Source organism: Oncorhynchus kisutch, linkage group LG22, assembly GCF_002021735.2.
Source record: "Oncorhynchus kisutch isolate 150728-3 linkage group LG22, Okis_V2, whole genome shotgun sequence".
NCBI lineage: Eukaryota > Metazoa > Chordata > Actinopteri > Salmoniformes > Salmonidae > Oncorhynchus > Oncorhynchus kisutch.
Window position 1 is genome coordinate 34,784,579 of NC_034195.2, and position 20,689 is coordinate 34,805,267.

General features: G+C 41.7%; 1 protein-coding gene across 1 annotated transcript in view; it reads left to right on the forward strand.

The window, feature by feature from the left end:
- LOC109867802 (leucine-rich repeat-containing protein 4C) overlaps positions 1–19,302 on the forward strand; it is a 96,156-nt gene extending 76,854 nt beyond the window's left edge. The window contains exon 3 of the mRNA XM_020457102.2: positions 15,821–19,302. Within this exon, the coding sequence (XP_020312691.1) occupies positions 15,877–17,814 (1,938 nt within the window). The 5' untranslated portion in view covers positions 15,821–15,876 and the 3' untranslated portion in view covers positions 17,815–19,302. The remainder of the gene's footprint in view (positions 1–15,820) is intronic.
- Positions 19,303–20,689: the final 1,387 nt, after the last annotated feature.

Consider the following 20,689-nt stretch of genomic DNA (forward strand, 5'->3'; position numbering starts at 1 on the left):
TTCAAACCAGCAACCTTTCGGTTACTGGGCCAACGCTCTTCACCCGCTGGGCTACCTACCTACATATGAAGCTATTGTAATGGTAAAGATGATTCAAGGATAGAGAGGTATTAGATAGGGAAAAATATCTCTCATAGACGTGTCTTGGGATTCAGTGGGAGGAAGGACAGTGAAGAGTATTATACAACAATCTAGTATGCCTAGCAGCGGTATTTTCCTTTGTGATCATTGGCATGGTAACCAAGGACAGGAAGTAAAATGATGCCAACCAAAGAATGATTACTAATGAGACTCGAAGTATTAACTTTCTGCGGTCCCCTGATGAAGTGTATGTGTGTTGTGTGAGTATGTGTTGGGGGCTGGGAGGGGAGGCAGCTGGGATATCAATGGGTGGGGTCTGTTTAGTTGTAGCATGCTGCTATGGGAATCCCATGTCCCTGGGCATCCCATGCTGTAACACTGGAGTGTTTCTCCAAATTATTCACTGTGCTTAAACAAATAGCACAATTTCAGTACCGGTGCTATGCTTGCTGTAGTCATGCAGAAAACAAGTGCTCTGGGTGTACTCAAAAGCAACAACACTCGCTGTTTTTTAATCTGTAGACTTTGCCCCAAAGGGAAATTGTGCCCTCTCTTCCCACCTCTCTCTCCATACCCATGCTTAAGATTAACAGCAGTAAACCCTTTGCTTATTAAATACAACCATGCCAGCGATAACATCTATGGTAATCCTATCTGTTGCATTGGTCACAGTTTTTGTTTTTCTCATGTTCAGTTTGTGCTCATGGTTATGTGAGATGCATAGTGAGAGTAGTATGTGCAGCAGCTAGGGTTGCAAGGGATGGTATATTACTGGAAACATTTGAAGTTTACCAGTAAACTGACAGAAATTTGGCATCGTTTAAGGATTTTATGTAATCTATCACAAGACATCTAGATGGCCCTTTTGTGTACTTCCAATTATCACAGGTGTCTGTAATAATCTCTGACCCTCTCTGTGGCCTAATCACATGTCGAATACAGTTGAAGTAGGAAGATTACATTTAAACTCAGTTTTTAACAATTCCTGACATTTAATCCTAGTAATAATTCCCTGTCTTAGGTCAGTTAGGATCACCACTTTATTTTAAGAATGTGAAATGTCAGAATATTAGTAGAAAGATTTATATAGTTCAGCTTTTATTTCTTTCATCACATTCCCAGTGGGTCAGAACTTTACATACACTCAATTAGTATTTGGTAGCATTGCCTTTAAATGGTTTAACTTGGGTCAAATGTTTCGGGTAGCCTTCCAAAAGCTTCTCACAATAAGTTGGGTGAATTTTGGCCCATTCCTCCTGACAGAGCTGGTGTAAATGAGTCAGGTTTGTAGGTCTCCTTGCTCGCACACGGTTTTTCAGTTCTGCCCACAAATTTTCTATGGGATTAAGGTCAGGGCTTTGTGATGGCCACTCCAATACTTTGACTTTGTTGTCCTTATGCCATTTTGCCACAACTTTGGAAGTATGGTTGGGGTCATTGTCCATTTGGAAGACCCATTTGAGACCAAGCTTTAACTTCCTGACAGATGTCTTGAGATGATGCTTCAATATATCCACATAATCTTCCTTCCTCATGATGCCATCTATTTTGTGAAGTGCACCAGTCCCTCCTGCAGCAAAGCACCGCCACAACATGATGCTGCCACCCCCGTGCCTCACGGTTGGTATAGTGTTCTTTGGCTTGCAAGCTTCCCTCTTTTTACTCCAAACATAATGATGGTCAATATTGCCAATCATTTCTATTTTTGTTTCATCAGACCAGAGGACATTTCTCTGGCTTTTTTATGGCGGTTTTGGAGCAGTGGTTTCTTCCTTGCTGAACAGCGTTTCAGTTTATGTCTATATAGGACTCGTTTTACTGTGGATTTAGATACTTTTGGTCCCTGTTTCCTCCAGAATATTCACAAGGTCCTTTGCTGTTCTGCTGGGATTGATTTGCACTTTTTGCACCAAAGCACGTTCGTCTCTTGGTGACAGAACGCGTCTCCTTCCTGAGCGGTATGTCAGCTGCGTGGGCCCATGGTGTTTATACTTTGCTTACTATTGTTTGTATAGATGAACATGGTACCGTCAGGCGTTTGGAAATTGCTCCCAAGGATGAACCAGACTTGTGAAGGTCTTTAATTTGTTTTCTGATGTCTTGGCTGATTTCTTTTGATTTTCCCATAATGTCAAGCAAAAAGGCACTGTGCTTGAAGGAAGGCCTTGAAATACATCCAGAGGTACACCTCCAATTGACTCAAATTATGTAAATTAGCCTATCAGAAGCTTCTAAAGCCATGACATCATTTTATGGAATTTTCCAAGCTGTTTAAAGGCACAGTCAAGCCAGTGAAATTGCAGGGTGCCAAATTCAAACAACAGAAATCTCATAATTTAAATACCTCAAACATACAAGTATTATACACCATTTTAAAAATAAACTTCTTGTTAATCCAACCACAGTGTCCGAATTCAAAAGGCTTTATGGCGAAAGCATACCATTCGATTATGTTAGGACAGCGCCTTGTCACAAAAACATACAGCCATTTTCCAGCCAAAGAGAGGAGTCACAAAAAGCAGAAATAGAGATAAAAATGAATCACTAACCTTTGATGATCTTCATCACATGGCACTTATTGGACTTCGTGTTACACAATATATGAATGTTTTGTTCGATAAAGTTTGTATTTATATCCAAAAATCTCAGTTTACATTGGCGCGTTATGTTCAGTAATATTTTACCTCCAAAGCATCCAGTGAATTTGCAGAGAGCCACATCAATTTAAAGAAATACTCATCATAAACGTTGATAAAAGATTGTGTTATACATAGGATTAAAGACAACCTTCTCCTTAATGCAACCGCTGTGTCAGATTTCAAAAATATTTACGGCGAAAGCACACATAATCTGAGTACAGCGCTCAAAACAAGCCATTACAGTTACCCGCCAAGTTGTGGAGTCAACAAAAGTCAGAAATAGCGTTATAAATATTCACTTGCCTTTGATGATCTTCATCGGAATGCACTCCCAGGAATCCCAGTTCCACTATAAATGTTGGTTTTGTTCGATAAAGTCCATCTTTATATCCAAATACCTCCTTTTTGTTCTCACGTTTAGTTCACTAATCCAAATGCACAAAGCGCGGGTACTAAATCCAGACGAAATGTCCATAAAGTTCCATTAATGTTCGTAGAAACATGTCAAACGATGTATATAATCAATCTTTAGGATGTTTTTATCATAAATCTTCAACAATATTCCAACCAACAATTCCGTTGTCATTGGAAAGGAAAGTGAACGACCGGCCATGCGCGAGACACAACTAATGGCTTTCAGGCTGACCACTTGTTGCAACAGCTCTTATTCGCTCCCCTTTCACAATAGAAGCCTGAAACAACTTTCTAAAGACTGTTGACATCTACTGGAAGCCTTAGGAAGTGCAATCTGACCCCATTTACACTGGATTTTGGATAGGCAATCACTTGAAAATCTACAAACCTCAGATTTCACACCTCCTGGTTGGATTGTTCTCAGTTTTTTTGACTGCCATATGAGTTATGTTATACTCAGAGACATCATTCTAACAGTTCTAGAAACTTCAGAGTGTTTCCTATCCAAATCTACTTATAATATGCATATCCTCGCTTCTGGGCCTGAGTAGCAGGCAGTTTACTTTGGGCACGCTTTTCATCCAGACGTGAAAATACTGCCCCCTATCCCAAAGAAGTTTTAATGACTCCAACCTAAGTGTATGTAAACTTCCAACTTCAACTGTAAATGAAATAATTGAATAAGATGACAAAAAATATATTAAATGACAATGCTGTAAGACATTGTTCTAAATATAAACCATCAACTTAGCGAATACCATTGGTGTTTAATATGAGTGTTTCAGAATGAAATATCCTTTATATATTTTTTTACACACTTTTAATTTGTTTGACTAGATTATGTTAATATGTACTTGATTTCAATGTTTTGGCATAAAACTGGTGGCAGTTGTGAAAAAAGTCAATATTTGAAAGAGTTGCAGAGTTGCAGAGTTAATAAAAAAAATGCAAATGTTGATTAGATGCATTTTCATTAGATAGGCTATTTGCTCTTGAACCATATGGTCGATCTACTAGAAACTCATGGACAATATGGACACAGATGTAATATATTATTACTATATATTAATGTTTTTAAAGTATAAATTCCCAAAGTTACAATAGATATATATAAATATCTGTATTTATTATGGATCCCCATTAGCTGCTGGCAGCTACTCTTTCTGGGGTCCAGCAAAATTAATACAGTTACACATTCTAAAAACATTACAATACATTTATAACAGATTTCACAACACATTAAGTGTGTGCCCTCAGGCCTCTACTCTGCTACCACATATCTACAACACAAAATCCATGTGTACATGTGTGTATAGTGCGTATGTTATCGTTTATTTGTATATAAATGTCTATGTTTGTGTTGCTTCACAGTCCCTGCTGTTCCTTAAGTTGTATTTTTATCCGTTTTTTTTATCCAATTCTACTGCTGGCATGATTTATTTGATGTGGAATAGAGTTCCATGTAATCATGGCTCTATGTAACACTGTGCGCATCCCATAGTCTGTTCTGGACTTGGGGACTTGACAAGATTCTGGTGGCATGTCTTGTGGGGTATGCATGGGTGTCTGAGTTGTGTGCCAGTAGTTTAACAGACAGCTCGGTGCATTCAACATGTTAATACCTCTCACAAATACATGTAGATACTGTTGATTACCAAGATACAAGCAGATACTGTTGATTACCAAGATACAAGCAGATACTGTTGATGACCAAAATGACAAAAGATTCCAGTAACTTTGGTATACAGCAGGTTCCACACTTCTAGCAACAATCCTTCTCAGGGACTATCCCACCCAGAAAACATCCCTTGACAGCTCGAATTCGATCAAATCCACCACAGCAATGTTAACATAATTTTACATGGTGTTAACAATAGGATTTGAAATATGGGTAAAAGAGAGAAAAAAAATATAGGAAAAGGAGCTCCTGCTTAAATACTGCATTGCGAGTGTGATTGATTTGGTATTTTTGGTCCCCTGTTCTCTCCTCTTATTGGAGTACTGTGTAAAACGTCAGGCTCTGCCAGAGCTGACCTGATTCAGTTTTGCATCTCATTAATGTGTGTCTCTCTGTAGGCACCTCACAGTGCCATCATGTAATTTCCTTCCACCATCCACAGGCCGTCCCAGCCCACCTCCTCCTCCCTCACAGAACATCTTCTGGGTCCCCAACATCCTCCTTCTCCTATCCTCTCATACCATCCATGTTATCCATATCACATGCCAAGCTCTGTCAAAACCCCACCATGTGACTAGCAGTCATGACAAAAAAAACTCATCATGATTGCGCGCTGAAGCGATGACCAAGTGGAAAAAGCCTCAGCAGCATTTTTCGCTGGTTTCTTCTCTCTCTTTTATCTCTGCTCTATGGCAGCCGTGAATGTGGCTGCAGTGAAGGGGGAAAGGGAACGTTTGTGGGCCGCAATTTTCTTTTAAGTCCTTTCTACGTAGTGTTCCTTGCCCAGGGTAGAAGCAGACACCCTTGTATCTTTGTGTGCTGCTGTTACGGGGGCTGGGGGGGTTGTGTGTGAGTTACTGTGCTTGTGTTTATGTACACATGCATGTGCCTTTGTGCAGGCATACTTTAGTGTGTGTGTATATATGTTTGTATGTGTGTGTGTGTTTCCCTTTTTCTCAGGTTCATCGAGGAAGGTATCTGACAGACCAGGGTGGGCTGAGCTCACTGAGCAAGGTGTCCTTTGTGTTTGTGAAGTATGAGCCCCTCCACTGGAGGGATATTGATTTGGTGTATCATGTAAAAGATGGGCCTTTTGTTTTTGCCGCTGCCAAAGTCTATTTCCACTTGGTTGCCTCCAGGTGCTGCGTTGACAGGTCCTCCTATCATGTCCAAAAGAGCGAGAGAGAGAGAGAGGGAGAGGGTGTGAGGCAGGATCATACCAGGATTCTGTGAGTAGTTGTGCCGTGTCCTGTGGGCTGTAATAGAAATGACAGTGTTTTCAGACACTGTGTGACTAATGCTTCCAGTCAAACAGAGTTAGGTTACATCTACAGTTTGCATACTATTTACATTATGCAGTTACCAGTTATGCCTTTCCATAGGTAAAGAGTATATCAAATGAAACATTGAAATTGGTTCAGATTATTGCAGATAATATTTATATTTTAACCTTAAAAAAGAACATCACTTCACGCACTACATAGCCTTTCATTTTCTGATTCAGCCATTGACAAATCACATGGAAGCTACTTTATTTGAAACATTATTAAGCATGTGAATGAGGTAATCCAACAACCGGATGAAGAAGATAACCCATCTCTAAATATGTGGTAAGAACTAGATATGTGACCGACCGGCTCAATTCGGTCTTATGTAGCAACATTTGAAATTGTGTATTTTACATTGGGATAAAAGTAAAGACTTTTTTTATATCATACACTACAGCTGAGGAACAATGGCAAAGTACTTCTGATTTCACAGTTGAAAGTAATCTTGTAACCCCACTTTTGAGAAAATGGCCCTTGAATGTTTGGGTACACCTACTGGAGAGCTCGTCTTTGTCTAAACCCATTCAGCATCGTTCACACCCTCTTAAGCCTTAGCCACACCCATATTTTAAGGATTCACATGTGAGGCCATGAGGTAAACAAACAGTATATCAAATGAAATTGAAGTTTATTTGTCACATGCACAGGATACAGAAGGTGTAAACGATACAGTGGTTACTTGCATAGTAACGATATCAAAAACAGAAAGTGTCCAGATAAAAAACATTGTGTAAATATTTTATCATTATTAGATGACGCTTACCTGACACACTTCTCAAAATGTATGGGGCATGTGAAGGAAATGCTATAACCACCCCCCAGCCACATCTAGCTAAGTGGATGGGTCACTATTGTTTAGACATATACACATGAAATACAATAGATGGCCATAATCACCCCCAGACGCACCTGGCTAATTTGATGGGTTATGTAATAATCCGGCTGAAGTGGAGTCTTTTATTTAGAGATGGAGCTAGCTAGCTAGCTAAAGAATGAACCAGCATAATCCCAACTCATAATACTACCAATACAAACATTGTCATATCTGTAGTATGAATTTGTTGAAAGCTACCCTATAACGTGTAAGCGTCATCATTTGAGTCAATTGGAGGTGTACCTGTGGATGTATTTCAAGGCCTACCTTCAAACTCAGGGCCCCTTGCTTGACATCATGGGAAAATCAAAAGAAATCAGCCAAGACCTCAGAGAAAAAATGTAGACCTCCACAAGTCTGGTTCATCCTTGGGAGCAATTTCCAAATGCCTGAAGGTACCATGTTCATCTATACAAACAATATTAAGCAAAGTATAAACACCATGGGCCAACGCAGCCGTCATACCGCTCAGGAAGGAGACGCGTTCTGTCTCCGAGAGATGAAAGTACTTTGGTGCAAAAAGTGCAAATCAATCCCAGAACAACAGCAAAGGATCTTGTGAAGATGCTGGAGGAAACAGGGACCAAAGTATCTAAATCCACAGTAAAACGAGTCCTTATCGACATAACCTGAAAGGCCGCTCAGCAAGGAAGAAGCCACTGCTCCAAAACCGCAATAAAAAAGCCAGACTATGGTGTGAAAATGCACATGGGGACAAAAAATTTACTTTTTGGGGAAATGTCCTCGGGTCTGATGAAACAAAAATAGAACTGTTTGGCCATAATGACCATCATTATGTTTGGAGGAAAAAAGGACACCATTCCAACCGTGAAGCACGGGGGTGGCAGCATCATGTTGTGGGGGTGCTTTGCTGCAGGAGGGACTGGTGCACTTCACAAAATAGGTGGCATCACGAGGGAGGAAAATTATGTAGATATATTGAAGCAACATCTCAAGACATTAGTCAGGATGTTAAAGCTTGGTCGCAAATGGGTCTTCCAAATGGACAATGATCCCAAGCATACTTCCAAAGTTGTGGCATAATGGCTTAAACGTGGCACCGTCATGAGTTGCCACCTGTCCAACAGATCAGTTCTTCTAAATTCTGCCCTGCAAGAGCTGCCCCGGTCAACTGTAAGTGCTGTTATTGTGAAGTGCAACAACGGCTCAACCGCGAAGTGGCAGGCCACACAAGCTCACAGAACAGGACCGTCGAGTGCTGAAGCATGTAGAAATTGTCTGTTATTGGTTACAACACTGACTATCGAGTTCCAAAATGCCTCTGGAAGCAACGTCAGCACAATAACTGTTTGTCGGGAGTTTCATGAAACGGGTTTCCATGGCCAAGCAGCCGCACACAAGCCTAAGATCACCATGCACAAAGTTTTCTGACACTGGAACAGTGGTGAGATGAATCACACTTCACCATCTGGCAGTCCGACAGAGTAAACTGGATTTGGTGTATGCCAGGAGAACACTAACTGCCCGAATGCAGAGCGAATAATGGTCTGGGGCAGTTTTTCATGGTTCGGGCTAGGTCCCTTAGATTTAGTGAAGGGAAATCTTAATGTTACAGCATACAATGACATTATAGATGATTCTGTGCTTCCAATTTTGTGGCAACAGTTTGGGGAAGGCCCTTTCCTTTTTCAGCATGACAATGCCCCCATGCACAAAGCGAGGTCCATACAGAAATGGTTTGTCGAGATCGGTGTGGAAGAACTTGACTGGCCTGCACAAAATGGAAGCATGTCCCCGCAGCAATGTTTCAATATCTAGTTGAAAGCCTTCCCAGAAGAGTGGATGCTGTTATATCAGCAAAGGGGGGACCAACTCTATATTAATGCCTGTGATTTTGGAATGAGATGTTCGACGAGTAGGTGTCCACATACTTTTGGTCAGGTAGTGTATGATCCCTTATTGATGTCACTTGTTAAATAGACTTCAATCAGCATAGAGGAAGGGGAGGAGACAGGTTAAAGAAGGATTTGGCGTCCAACTCAATATTAGGAAGTTATTGTTTGGTATACCCAGTTTATATTCCTACCTACAGTATGTGGTGAATCTAAGTAAAATTTATGTTGCAATAGTTACGCCTTATATACTGTAAAGGTTGACCTTTTATACCCTGGTATTTGTATTCATGTTTGATGTTGTGTACAGTTTGAGATCCTTAACCTCAAAGTATTGTCCAGTCATTGCTCTGAACTGGGTCTGCATTGGTTACTCTTCCCCTGCTATCTGATGGCTTGGAATTTAGTTGAAACATATACCTCTGGCTACATTGGCTTTGTCGTATCAAAGGGCATATACATCCCAAAAATAAAGAGACTGGGCAGCAGAACTAGTGATGCTCTTCTCCTGCTGCCTGATGGCACATGGGCTGTAGTCATTACACCCACTGTACCTAGCAGTGTGGCGAGAGGACTATCAGGGAGCGTGATTGCATGAAGCTACGCCATGATGCTGGGCCATGCTCTGAGGGCAGAGAGCTACTGTGCTGATCAGGGTAATTGGCCTCTGCAGTCCAGCTCTAGGATTCGGTAGTAATTGTCTCAGACTGCTTGTCCAGGGTCAGATGGTGTTATACTTCTAATGATCAAGGTTGGGTTTTCAGTCTGAATCTGATCCTACATCTTTGGTGAGGCACAACATTTACCCTGTGCGTAACTCTAATCACCTGGAATTGCCTGATTGTTGACATTGTGGAGGCCTTTTCATTTCATGACAGAGATGGCAAGTTTTAAACAGCTCTCCTTCTCAAACAGTTCTCCCCATTGTCAGCTACATAGAAAATGAATTCACAAATCTTGCTTATCTAATTTTTGCTGCTTTCTGCCAATCTGGGTCATGCTTTAGCCGTTTCCCCTGCTCTCAGGCTTCCAAGAAGCCTACTGCCAGTTCATCGTCTCTTATGGGGACAAAAGTTTAAAAACCTATTCATTTCTTAATCTCATTTTGTTTATCTTTTTTTCCATCTAATTCCCTCCCAGCTCTAAATCCAATTTCGCTGCTCTCATTGTCAGTGAGGAGACGGATTGCTTCGTAAATCAACTTCATCTTCTTTTCTCTCTCGTCATGAATTGGATTGCGTACCTTTGATTTCATTGTTTAATTTATTTCAAGGCTCTATTGGTGGAGAATTAGGGGATGAGGAAATAAGTAGAGAATGACATTGCATAAGGGGATAAGGGATACAGCTGTCTATGGGGTGCTTTAAAAGTAGCTGCTAATTTAACTTCTGCTGGATGTAGGTAGTGAGTCTTACTGTATCTTATGGACAAAAGTTCGATCAGCTTAATTTAATGTACTGCACTGAATATTTCCCCTCAAATTGTCACCTCCAATACAATGTCAATCCATAAGGCATGGTAACCAATGAGTTATGAGAAAGAGACCAGGCATGCCAAAATAAAGTAACATTGTGCTCTAAATTTCTAACCATTGTCAATTGCTTTCTGCCTTAATAATGCCCAACAAATTAAAGGAGCTGTAATGGAATGTGATTTTCAGCCTTGTGTGTGTTCCCTGTCACATTTCCCTGATCTCCTGAACAGAAACACCATGTCCACCCTCAGGCTATGGGCTGATCAGAATTGGGGTAAAGGTAATTAAATAATGAATGGCCTTGGTAATCATGAAATGAATCGGTAGTTACAGTAATAGCCTGCCCATCCTCCAGTGAAAATGGGACGTATTTTGTTCCAGAGCTGGCCCTATGGCTGGACTGACACATTGGAGAATGTACTGTAGCTAAGACCTTCTTCAAGAGCACTAGTGTGGCTCCCTCATACATACTGTAGGTTGCAACACTGAAGTCAAATGTCATTAAAATACAGTACTGCATCATGGTGATTCCACTGATCCATAGTGACAGTCAGACAGACACAAAGCTATATGAGCACAAGCATGACAAATATATACTCATGTCTGAACCTGCTGCAAAAGTACATATAGAAACTTAAGAGCACAAACACATGAAAGTACACATGCATAACTTATTCTTACATACTAAGGCATGCATGCACATGTAACAGTTTTGAAACGGCTAGCTTAGTTAGCGGTGCGCGCTAAATAGCGTTTCAATCGGTGACGTCACTTGCTCTGAGACCTTGAAGTAGTAGTTCCCCTTGCTCTGCAAGGGCCGTGGCTTTTGTGGAGCGATGGGTAACGATGCTTCGTGGGTGGCTGTTGTTGATGTGTGCAGAGGGTTCCTGGTTCGCGCCCAGATATGGGTGAGGGGATGGTCTAAAGTTATACTGTTACACACACATGCCTGCAAACACACACACACACACACACACACCAGCACAGAGGGGAGGAAAGCATAGTACAACATACACATCCCCTAACAACATGACATATGATAGATAATCATTCCCTGCTATCTTTGTGGCTCTGCCTTTTCACAGTCCAGTCACAGAGGCCTCTGAGCATCACTGCGAAGTGTAATCAGAACTTTCCTAAAATGTCTGCTTGATTGAAGGACTGGTGGGTGGCAACTTTCCTGTTATTTATGTCCCCACAGTCTGAAATATAAATCACATCACAGCTTCAGACATAGCTGTGCCTGCCTCCACTCCTCCTCTCCACTGGAGAGATACAGCACACATGTTGGAGGAATTATTGTGATTTTGTTTTATGTGACTGAGATTGAGACTGCAAGGGGAACACTCTCAGAGACAGAAATAGATATAAAACACACTGCCAAGGTCATTGCCGGTTCATATTGTTGTTCACATTGTGAGTGAGTGAGTGTATTGTGGGGTGGACGGGATCATTTCCCTCTCTGTTTTTATGTTTGGGGTTTTGGCACCTTATGGTCTTGTCAGATCCTATCTGAAATGGTTGATGTGGCCATACCCTGTGAATAACCTGTGAATGACAGAGGTTTGCTTATATTTTGGGCTCTGTGTGGTGCATGTCTGTGTGCATGTGTGTGCCTGTATGTTGGTGTCTCTGTCTCTGTTTTGTGTATGTGTGTGTGTGTGTACTTAATCCTGTAACCTTTTCTTTAGGCAGATTATGCATAGGGGTGTTACGGTGACCGTATTACCGCAACACCAGCGGTCACAAGTCATGACAGCAGTCAAATTCCACGTGAACGTTTAGTCACAGTAATTAGGCTTCTCCAAGCTCTGATGCTGCTGATGGCCATTAGTAGCCTACCAAACTTGATAACTACCTGGTACTCAGCACTCTACTGGCCCTCTAATCACTCTGACATCAATGAAAATTTGAAAATCATGACAGCATGAGCTCATGTTGCGCAACATTTCTATAGGCTATGGAATTGCGTGAGAAAAGTGATGGCCTCGGCAAAAGGTTTAAAACAGGAAGATCCCATCAGCTTTCTACACACTAGGCCTACTATACTTATTTCTCAACTTTCCTAATATTAAGCACCTTGCTTCTCTTTACAGCAGGAGTGTAGCCTACCTGACTGGCATGAAAAGGAACACGGGAAAAGTGTTCTCCATATGCTATTTAAGTGCATAGATGACATGTATTTTTTGTTTCGAGTCAGGTGCTGATAATGGTCCATTCTAAATCACAACAAATTTAAAACATATATTATTTAGTGTATGTGAAGACAAGATTACATCAAGAATAGTGTGATGGTTAACAATATTAGCCTATCACATGTGAATGATATATTAGCCTATCACTTGTGAATGATGCCCAGTTTATTGCTTTGCAATGGGTGTAGAGCCTAGCTGGCATATTATACATAGCGTGTGAGTTTGTGGAAGATACTTTTCACCATTAAAATGCACCTTTATAATAAAAGCCTAATTGCATTTGTGGTCAATTTTGAGAATTGTTTTTCCTGCTTAATGGAACATTTGCTCTTATAGCCAGCCTACTGCTGTGTGAACATTGCTGCGCTTATAATGTGAAGAAACAGCCTAATAGTTGATCAACACTCTAAGCTAAATGTTCTCATCTGTTGCGTCAGGCTCATTGCTTAAAAAACTGGTGTTTTGATGATAGTGATTGTATTCATTTGGGATCTATCGCATCCCACAACTGTCCCATACTATGTTTGGAATATTTGTTTCTCGCACAGAATAGAATAGGTCAACTGTTGTACTAGGGGGGATAGTAGATTGACATAGGCTAGTGCTTTTGCTGTTCGTGTCACGCCCTGACCTGAGAGCCTTTTTACTTCTCTATTCGGTTAGGTCAGGGTGTGATTAGGGTGGGCATTCTAGTTTGTTGTTTTCTATGTTGGCCTGGTATGGTTCCCAATCAGAGGCAGCTGTCTATCATTGTCTCTGATTGGGGATCATATTTAGGCAGCCCTTTCCCACCTGTTGTTTGTGGGATCTTGTTTTTGTGTAGCTGCCTGTGAGCAACCCAGAACGTCACGTTTCTTTTTTGTATTTATTAAACATGTGGAATTCTACGCATGCTGCGCCTTGGTCCAATCATTCAAACAATTGTGACAGTTAGTTAGGCCTACTCATCTTGTTGACTGATGAAAAGTAAATGTGGACATTTCTTCCAATATCTTCCTTATGCACCTCAGAGTTAGATAAGGACACAGATCACGAGACCGATAGCCATGTGAGTGAGAGGTGCTTCGACCTGCAGCCGGGAGAAGGGAACTATCATTATTATATTCAGCCCAAGGGCACAATGGGCAATGGCCCCAAAAGGCATAGATTCTTTTAGGAGGCATTACGGCCACACAAAGTGCATGCAGCCGGGAAACTCGAGGCATTATCAAGTGCTTGTCAAATTGGAAATGAGAGACTGATGAAGTGTGTTCAGCCTTCGCAACAAACAAAGAGCTCATGCCTTTCATTGAACTTTTTTCAAATCATCATTAGAGTTGCATCATGCAGCCTTAGAATGTATAAACATCTAATCATATAGCCCAACATTTGTATCACAATTAAAGTTACATAAATGACTCTAAATTAAAAGGATCGGTGTTCCATCAACGGGACAGTTGTAAATCATAGTGTGTTATGTCAAGATCGCAGATTATAGAGAAACAACAAACTTCGATACATATAATGTCTTATATTGGCTGAAAGCTTAAATTGTTGTTAATATAACTGCACTGTCCATTTTAAAGTAGCTATTACTGCAAAAAAATGCCATGCTATTGTTTTAGGAGAGCTCCTAACAACAAAACACTTTTTTCAACGTGATAGGTTTGATAAATTCACCTCTGAAGGTGAAATGTGTACTTATAACCTGAAATCTTGCTCTGACTTATCATCCAAAGGGTCCCAAAGATAACATGAAGTGTCGTTCTGTTAGATAAAATGTTCAATTTGCAAATAAAGGAATCTGTGAAAATCTCACCCTGAACCTTGTTTGAACGAGTCAAATCACGTTCATATTTATTCCTCAAAGATCCTAGAAGGTAACAAGACTTCACTATTTCATTAGGAGTGTAGTATATCCTATAGGACACCATATTTGGTCAGAGAGCGACGACTTCATGGCACGCCAAAGACGCGGGTGGCAATCACTCGAACGACTGTATCTTTGTCAAATAAGCAACAATCAGGGTCAAACAAAGCTATCTAGATAGCCAATGAGCTGGGACTTACGGGAATAAACCATGTTTATGTCATAAAATGTAGGTACTAACCTTGTACGACATCATGCCTTTTCATTTTGGACAAAAAATATTAGGATATTCAGAGTTATGAATTTATGAAAACTGGTTGTTTTGCAAGCTAAATAAAAGTCCAAGTATACAGATTTGATGATATTCTTGCAGAAAAATGGAATATGAACACGAATGTGTTTTTCATGATTTTCACACTAAAAGTATTGAGGAGCAGTCATACTCCAAGTTATTCATCTGAAACGTTGCACATACACTGCTGCCCTCTTGTGGACACTATCGGAATTAAAACCAGAGTGATGGCTATAACAGTGACCTTTCTCTTGCATGTCAGATTGTGTTAAAAATACACCGGTTGTTTATTTTCTTTATATTTTCTTCTACCAGATCTATTGTGTTATATTCTCTACATTCAAATTCACATTTCCACAAACTTCAAAGTGGTTCATTTCAAATGTTACCAAGAATAAGCATATCCTTGCTTCAGGGCCTGAGCTACAGGCAGTTAGATTTGGGTATGTCATTCAGGACAACATTGAAAAAAATGGGTTTTTAAGCATATAAGAGTACCTGTTTCTTTGTTAACTGCTCAACACGGAATAGCCACTTGTGTGCACTCCCTATAATCATTTTGGGAAAATATTCTTTCTATTTTATTCAGCTATGTTCAGTTGTATTCTTCATACTATAAAATAATAAAAATAATGCCATGGATCTCTAAGAATATCTTGTCAGCTAAATTAATTAGTGTAACCCATAGCCATAGCCAGATCATGGCCTACAGTAACATAAGGACAACTCAAAGTATGCTATTCTGTTCTTCTAAAATAGACTACATATCATGTTTCGTTTTTCAAATGTAGATGTTCCAAAGGTTTGCATCAGTAGCTTGTAGGCGAAATGTGGAAACCAGAAGAAGCTAAATGTGTTTATGTTAATTAGCGGTCAATTACCATGAGACCGGCAGTTATTTGCTTGACAAACCGGCTGACTACATGTAATGACCGCCACATCCCTAATTATGCACGGTTTATCCTTTCAATCTTTCATTTCACAAGAACTGCATTAAAAGACTCAGAGCTCATGTACACATGTTATAATTATATATTGTAAACACATTATAATCACATCATATTGCAATATATGATGGAGTAGCATTTACATTCCTCCCTTTTAACCTACCCCTCCGCTTTCTCTCTTCTTCTCTCATTTCAGCTCTCCCCAACCCCGCCTCTTCCCAAAGAGTGGATGATCCAGCCAATGAATTATGAATGTTGAACAAAATGACCTCTTCTTGGCAGCAGCAGACCATGAGAGGTCCTAGGTGGAACCGGGTCCTGTCCGACCCTTTGTTTGTGCTGCTTCTGGCTCTCCAGCTCCTGGCGGTGGCGGGCCTGGTGCGCGCGCAGACCTGCCCATCCGTCTGCTCCTGCAGCAACCAGTTCAGCAAGGTGATCTGCACCCGGCGGGGACTACGTGATGTCCCAGATGGCATCTCCACCAACACACGATATCTGAACCTTCAGGAGAACCTCATCCAGGTGATCAAGGTGGACAGCTTCAAGCACCTGCGGCACCTGGAGATCCTCCAGCTCAGCAAGAACCACATCCGCAACATTGAGATTGGGGCTTTCAACGGCCTGGCTAGTCTCAACACCCTGGAGCTGTTCGACAACCGCCTCACCACCATCCCCAACGGGGCCTTTGAGTACCTCTCCAAACTCAAGGAGCTGTGGCTGAGGAACAACCCAATCGAGAGCATTCCCTCGTATGCGTTCAACAGGGTGCCCTCACTACGGAGGCTGGACTTAGGGGAACTGAAACGCCTCTCGTATATCTCAGAGGGAGCTTTCGAGGGACTCAGCAACCTGCGCTACTTGAACCTGGGCATGTGCAATCTCAAGGAGATTCCCAACCTCATACCCCTGGTCAAGCTGGACGAGCTAGAGATGTCAGGGAACCAGCTGACGGTCATCAGACCCGGCTCCTTCAAAGGGCTGATCCACCTGCAGAAGCTGTGGATGATGCACGCCCAGATCCAGACCATTGAGAGGAACTCCTTTGATGACCTGCAGTCGCTTGTGGAGCTCAACCTGGCCCACAACAACCTCACTCTGCTGCCCCATGATCTCTTCACCCCCCTGCACCACCTGGAGAGAGTCCACCTCCACCACAACCCCTGGAACTGCAACTGTGACATCCTGTGGCTCAGCTGGTGGCTCAAAGAGATGGTGCCGGCCAACACCAGCTGCTGCGCCCGCTGCAGTTCCCCAGCAAGCCACAAGGGGCGCTACATCGGTGAGCTGGATCAGAACTATTTCCATTGTTATGCACCGGTTATTGTAGAGCCTCCGGCTGACCTGAACGTGACAGAGGGCATGGCAGCGGAGCTGAAGTGCAGGGCCAGTTCTCTGACCTCAGTCAGTTGGATTACGCCCAATGGCTCCATCATGACCCACGGTGCATACAAGATCCGCATTTCCGTGCTAAACGATGGCACTCTCAACTTCACCAACGTCACCATGCAGGACACGGGCACCTACACCTGCATGGTGAGCAACTCAGCTGGCAATACCACAGCATCTGCCACGCTCAACGTGTCATCCACAGAGAACGTCCTCAGCTACTTTACCACAGTGACAGTGGAGACCATAGAGCCCGTGCATGACGAGGGGCGCACCACAGTTGGGCATAATGTGGGCCCTACCCCCTCTGCCGGCTCCTGGGAGACCGTCTCATCCACCTCTACCACCACCACCACGGCCCGGACACCCCTCTCGACCCGGGTCACAGAGAAGACCTTTACCATCCCCGTCACAGACCTGAACGGTGGCTCAATGACCGGCCTGGACGAGGTGATGAAGACCACCAAGATCATCATAGGCTGCTTTGTGGCCATCACCCTCATGGCCGCTGTCATGCTCATCATCTTCTACAAGATGAGAAAGCAGCACCACCAGCAGAATCACCATGCACCCCAGCGCACCATCGAGATCATCAACGTGGACGAGGACTGTGTGACGGGTGGGCCGGCCATGGAGGGCCACCTGACTCTTCCCCCGCTCGAGCATGAGCACCTCAACCATTACAACACCTATAAGACTGCGTACAACCACGTCTCCACCATCAACTCCATACACAGCTCGGCGCACGAACCTTTGTTAATCCGGGCCAGCTCGAAAGACAATGTACAAGAGACCCAGATCTAAAACTTTTTTCATAATGAGACGAACTGATAAAATTACTAATAGGGACATTAGTTATGAGGACTATGAATGGGAAGTGGAGGACTTGACTCACTGTGTGTCCAGGGTATCAGTGGTTGATGTTTATGACATTGGGAAGGAACTAGGGTATGTCTAATGTTTCAAAAAGTGTCTTTACAAAACAGAAGTTATTTATTTAAGAAAAAATATATTGTGGTTAATCAAGAAAAAAACTGTATTCTGCAATTATTTTTTCAGTACTTATTTCATCAGATGTTTTGTTTTTCTTCATTTGAGGGAGGGTGGTTTACTAATATGCTTACAAACTCTATGTGAATCTAATGCTAACCATAAGTGTGTATGTGATGGCAAGTTGGCAATCACTTTTTACCCCACATACTTTGAGAATATCTAGATGACCGCAGAGATTTCCTCCTGCCACAAATTAATTGATGAAATCTTTTGTGACCATCTGTTAATTTAGATGGATTAAAAGCTTGGTTGTTATCTGAGGGTGAACGCTGGGACTGTCAGCGATGAAATCTGATAATAACACAATATTTCATTAAATCTTCCACTCAAATGCATTAGACACAGATGTACACTTGGCTCTGCCATCGATAGATTGGGGACGTTAAACGAGGGAAGTGTGTTCCAAACTAACCCAGGGCCAACTGTTAGCAACAAGCGATTCATAGTTGTTTCACTGTGTTTATTTTGCCAGAAAATCACACGTTTCACACAGTGTTTTTGTCTCATTTACACGTTGTGCATTTATACTATTTGTGATTCCTTCTTTATTCTATTTGCTCTAATCCATCAAAACTTTGTGAGTCACACAAAGATGCTTTAAGATCACTTTGGCAAATGTAGTCAGGCATATGAGAGCTCCCTGAATGTCACACCCCTTGTTTCCATCTGACACCATCTGTTATAATGGTGTGCCATTCCATCACAGATATGGGCGCATTTCCAGAAGATTGCTGTTTCATATTAATGTGATTCCTGAGAAATTAAGCACTTCTCCAGGTGTTGAAAGATCTAATAATTTGTCTAAAATAAGATACCTAGAACTCCCCCAATAATTCTGATTAGACTCCTGTGTGAACTCTCTGTGACCTCTGACCCCTGATTCAAGGAGCTGACTGGTGAGTGGGAGAGGGGGTTTAGGACCCCGAACACAGCTGTTTCTTCCAACACATTGCCTGTCGTCTGTAGTCTGTTCCCACATTGGGCACGGCAGCCTCAGATTCACACCGGGATCCTGCCAAGTTCAGGATGAAGCCCAGAGGACAGAGTGCCAGGGCTTTTGCAGAGAGAGGATTTAGGTATGAAGCGTGTGACGTCGGGCATCAAGCAGATGTTCAGGTCACACCTGCATCCCTCTACCTCGGCCATGGCACCATTTCCATTTTAATTGATGTGCCTGCAGGGGCTTTGGGTGGACAGCTTTTCACAGGCACCCTGTTCCCTGGAAAACGTTCAATAGGCCCCACAGTGAAAGATGGTGCCATAAATACAGAGGCCAAACAAGTACCCTTCACATCCAAGGCTTAGCCACATGCCCCAGGTGTCTCTTTATAGATGAAGTGAACTGATTTTTTTTTCTCCCTTTTACTTTTGATCTCCACACCCTCCATAATGTCAAACATCTAAGAAAGAGTATGCAACAGTCCTTTTTCTTTCGGTTCCATTCTGTTTCTGAGAAAATAAATGATTGTGTAGTATTTTACATTTTCCAGAAGGTTGGGGGTAAATTCTTATCATTGTTTCCCATCCAGATGTCATCTAGTTCTTCTCTGGGAGAAAGCACTATTAATGATATGATGTCAAATACAGTAGTGGGCTGATTCATTTACCATATAAATCATGACCTTGAGCGGAAAGGCATGAGCTAACAGAGTTCCCATTGGCTAGATGCTTTACTCATTACTCATAGTCAAATGGAAATATTTCTATGGATTGTGTTAATGGAAATACACCTCAACTATGTTACAATATTTTTACAGTGACGTAATAGCATGTCATCCCCTTGCACTTGACCAGTGTTTGGCATTTAACAATAGGGTATAGAGGTTGTTGCAGATGATAATGCAAAGTTGTGTCATCCCAGTTACTTTTCCACTTAAACCCAGACAGTAGGGGATGCAGAACCAGAGAATAGATAAATGATGCAATCAGTATAAAAGTCACTTCTATGGTATACTTTTGGCAGCAAGTGCACAGAAAGACGTAATCCACAAAGATGAATGAATAACTTATTTTAATGTCATGTGGGACTTAATGACGTCATTAATAATTAAGTTAACTCCATCTCACATGAGCTTCTACAACCCAGTTTTAGTCAACATGAAACAAATATGTTCCTCAGTGTGACATCCCTGCCAATACAATAATTACTCATGGTGAAACATGAAGTTTAGCACAGTGGTAAACCATGTCTTTGTGTGTTTGGGGATCGTGGTGTGGTCTGGATCCAAAAGTTTGAAATAAGAGTTCATCCATCTTCCCTTCTCTTTCCTTCATCATTTGGAGTCTTTTATGGTGAATCTATTGACATTTAGTCAATCCATCTCATTCTGTATGTACTGTATCTCAATGTTTTGGTTGGGTAGATGGGGCAAGATGTTTTTCTTTCCACGTCATTTTTATTTTTCTCTGAAAGGGAATGCTGTTCTAGTGGTAGATTTATATCAAGATACATTTTGAAATAAAATAAAACAACCAAAAAAAACATTTGTAAATTTTAATTTTACATGTGCCAACAAACTGTTCAACAAGTGAAAAAGAGAAACATGCTGTAAAAGAATAAGAAATTGATTATCATGTAAGTATACTTTCATGACCTTTTAAAAAAGATTAAGATTGATTATAGAAA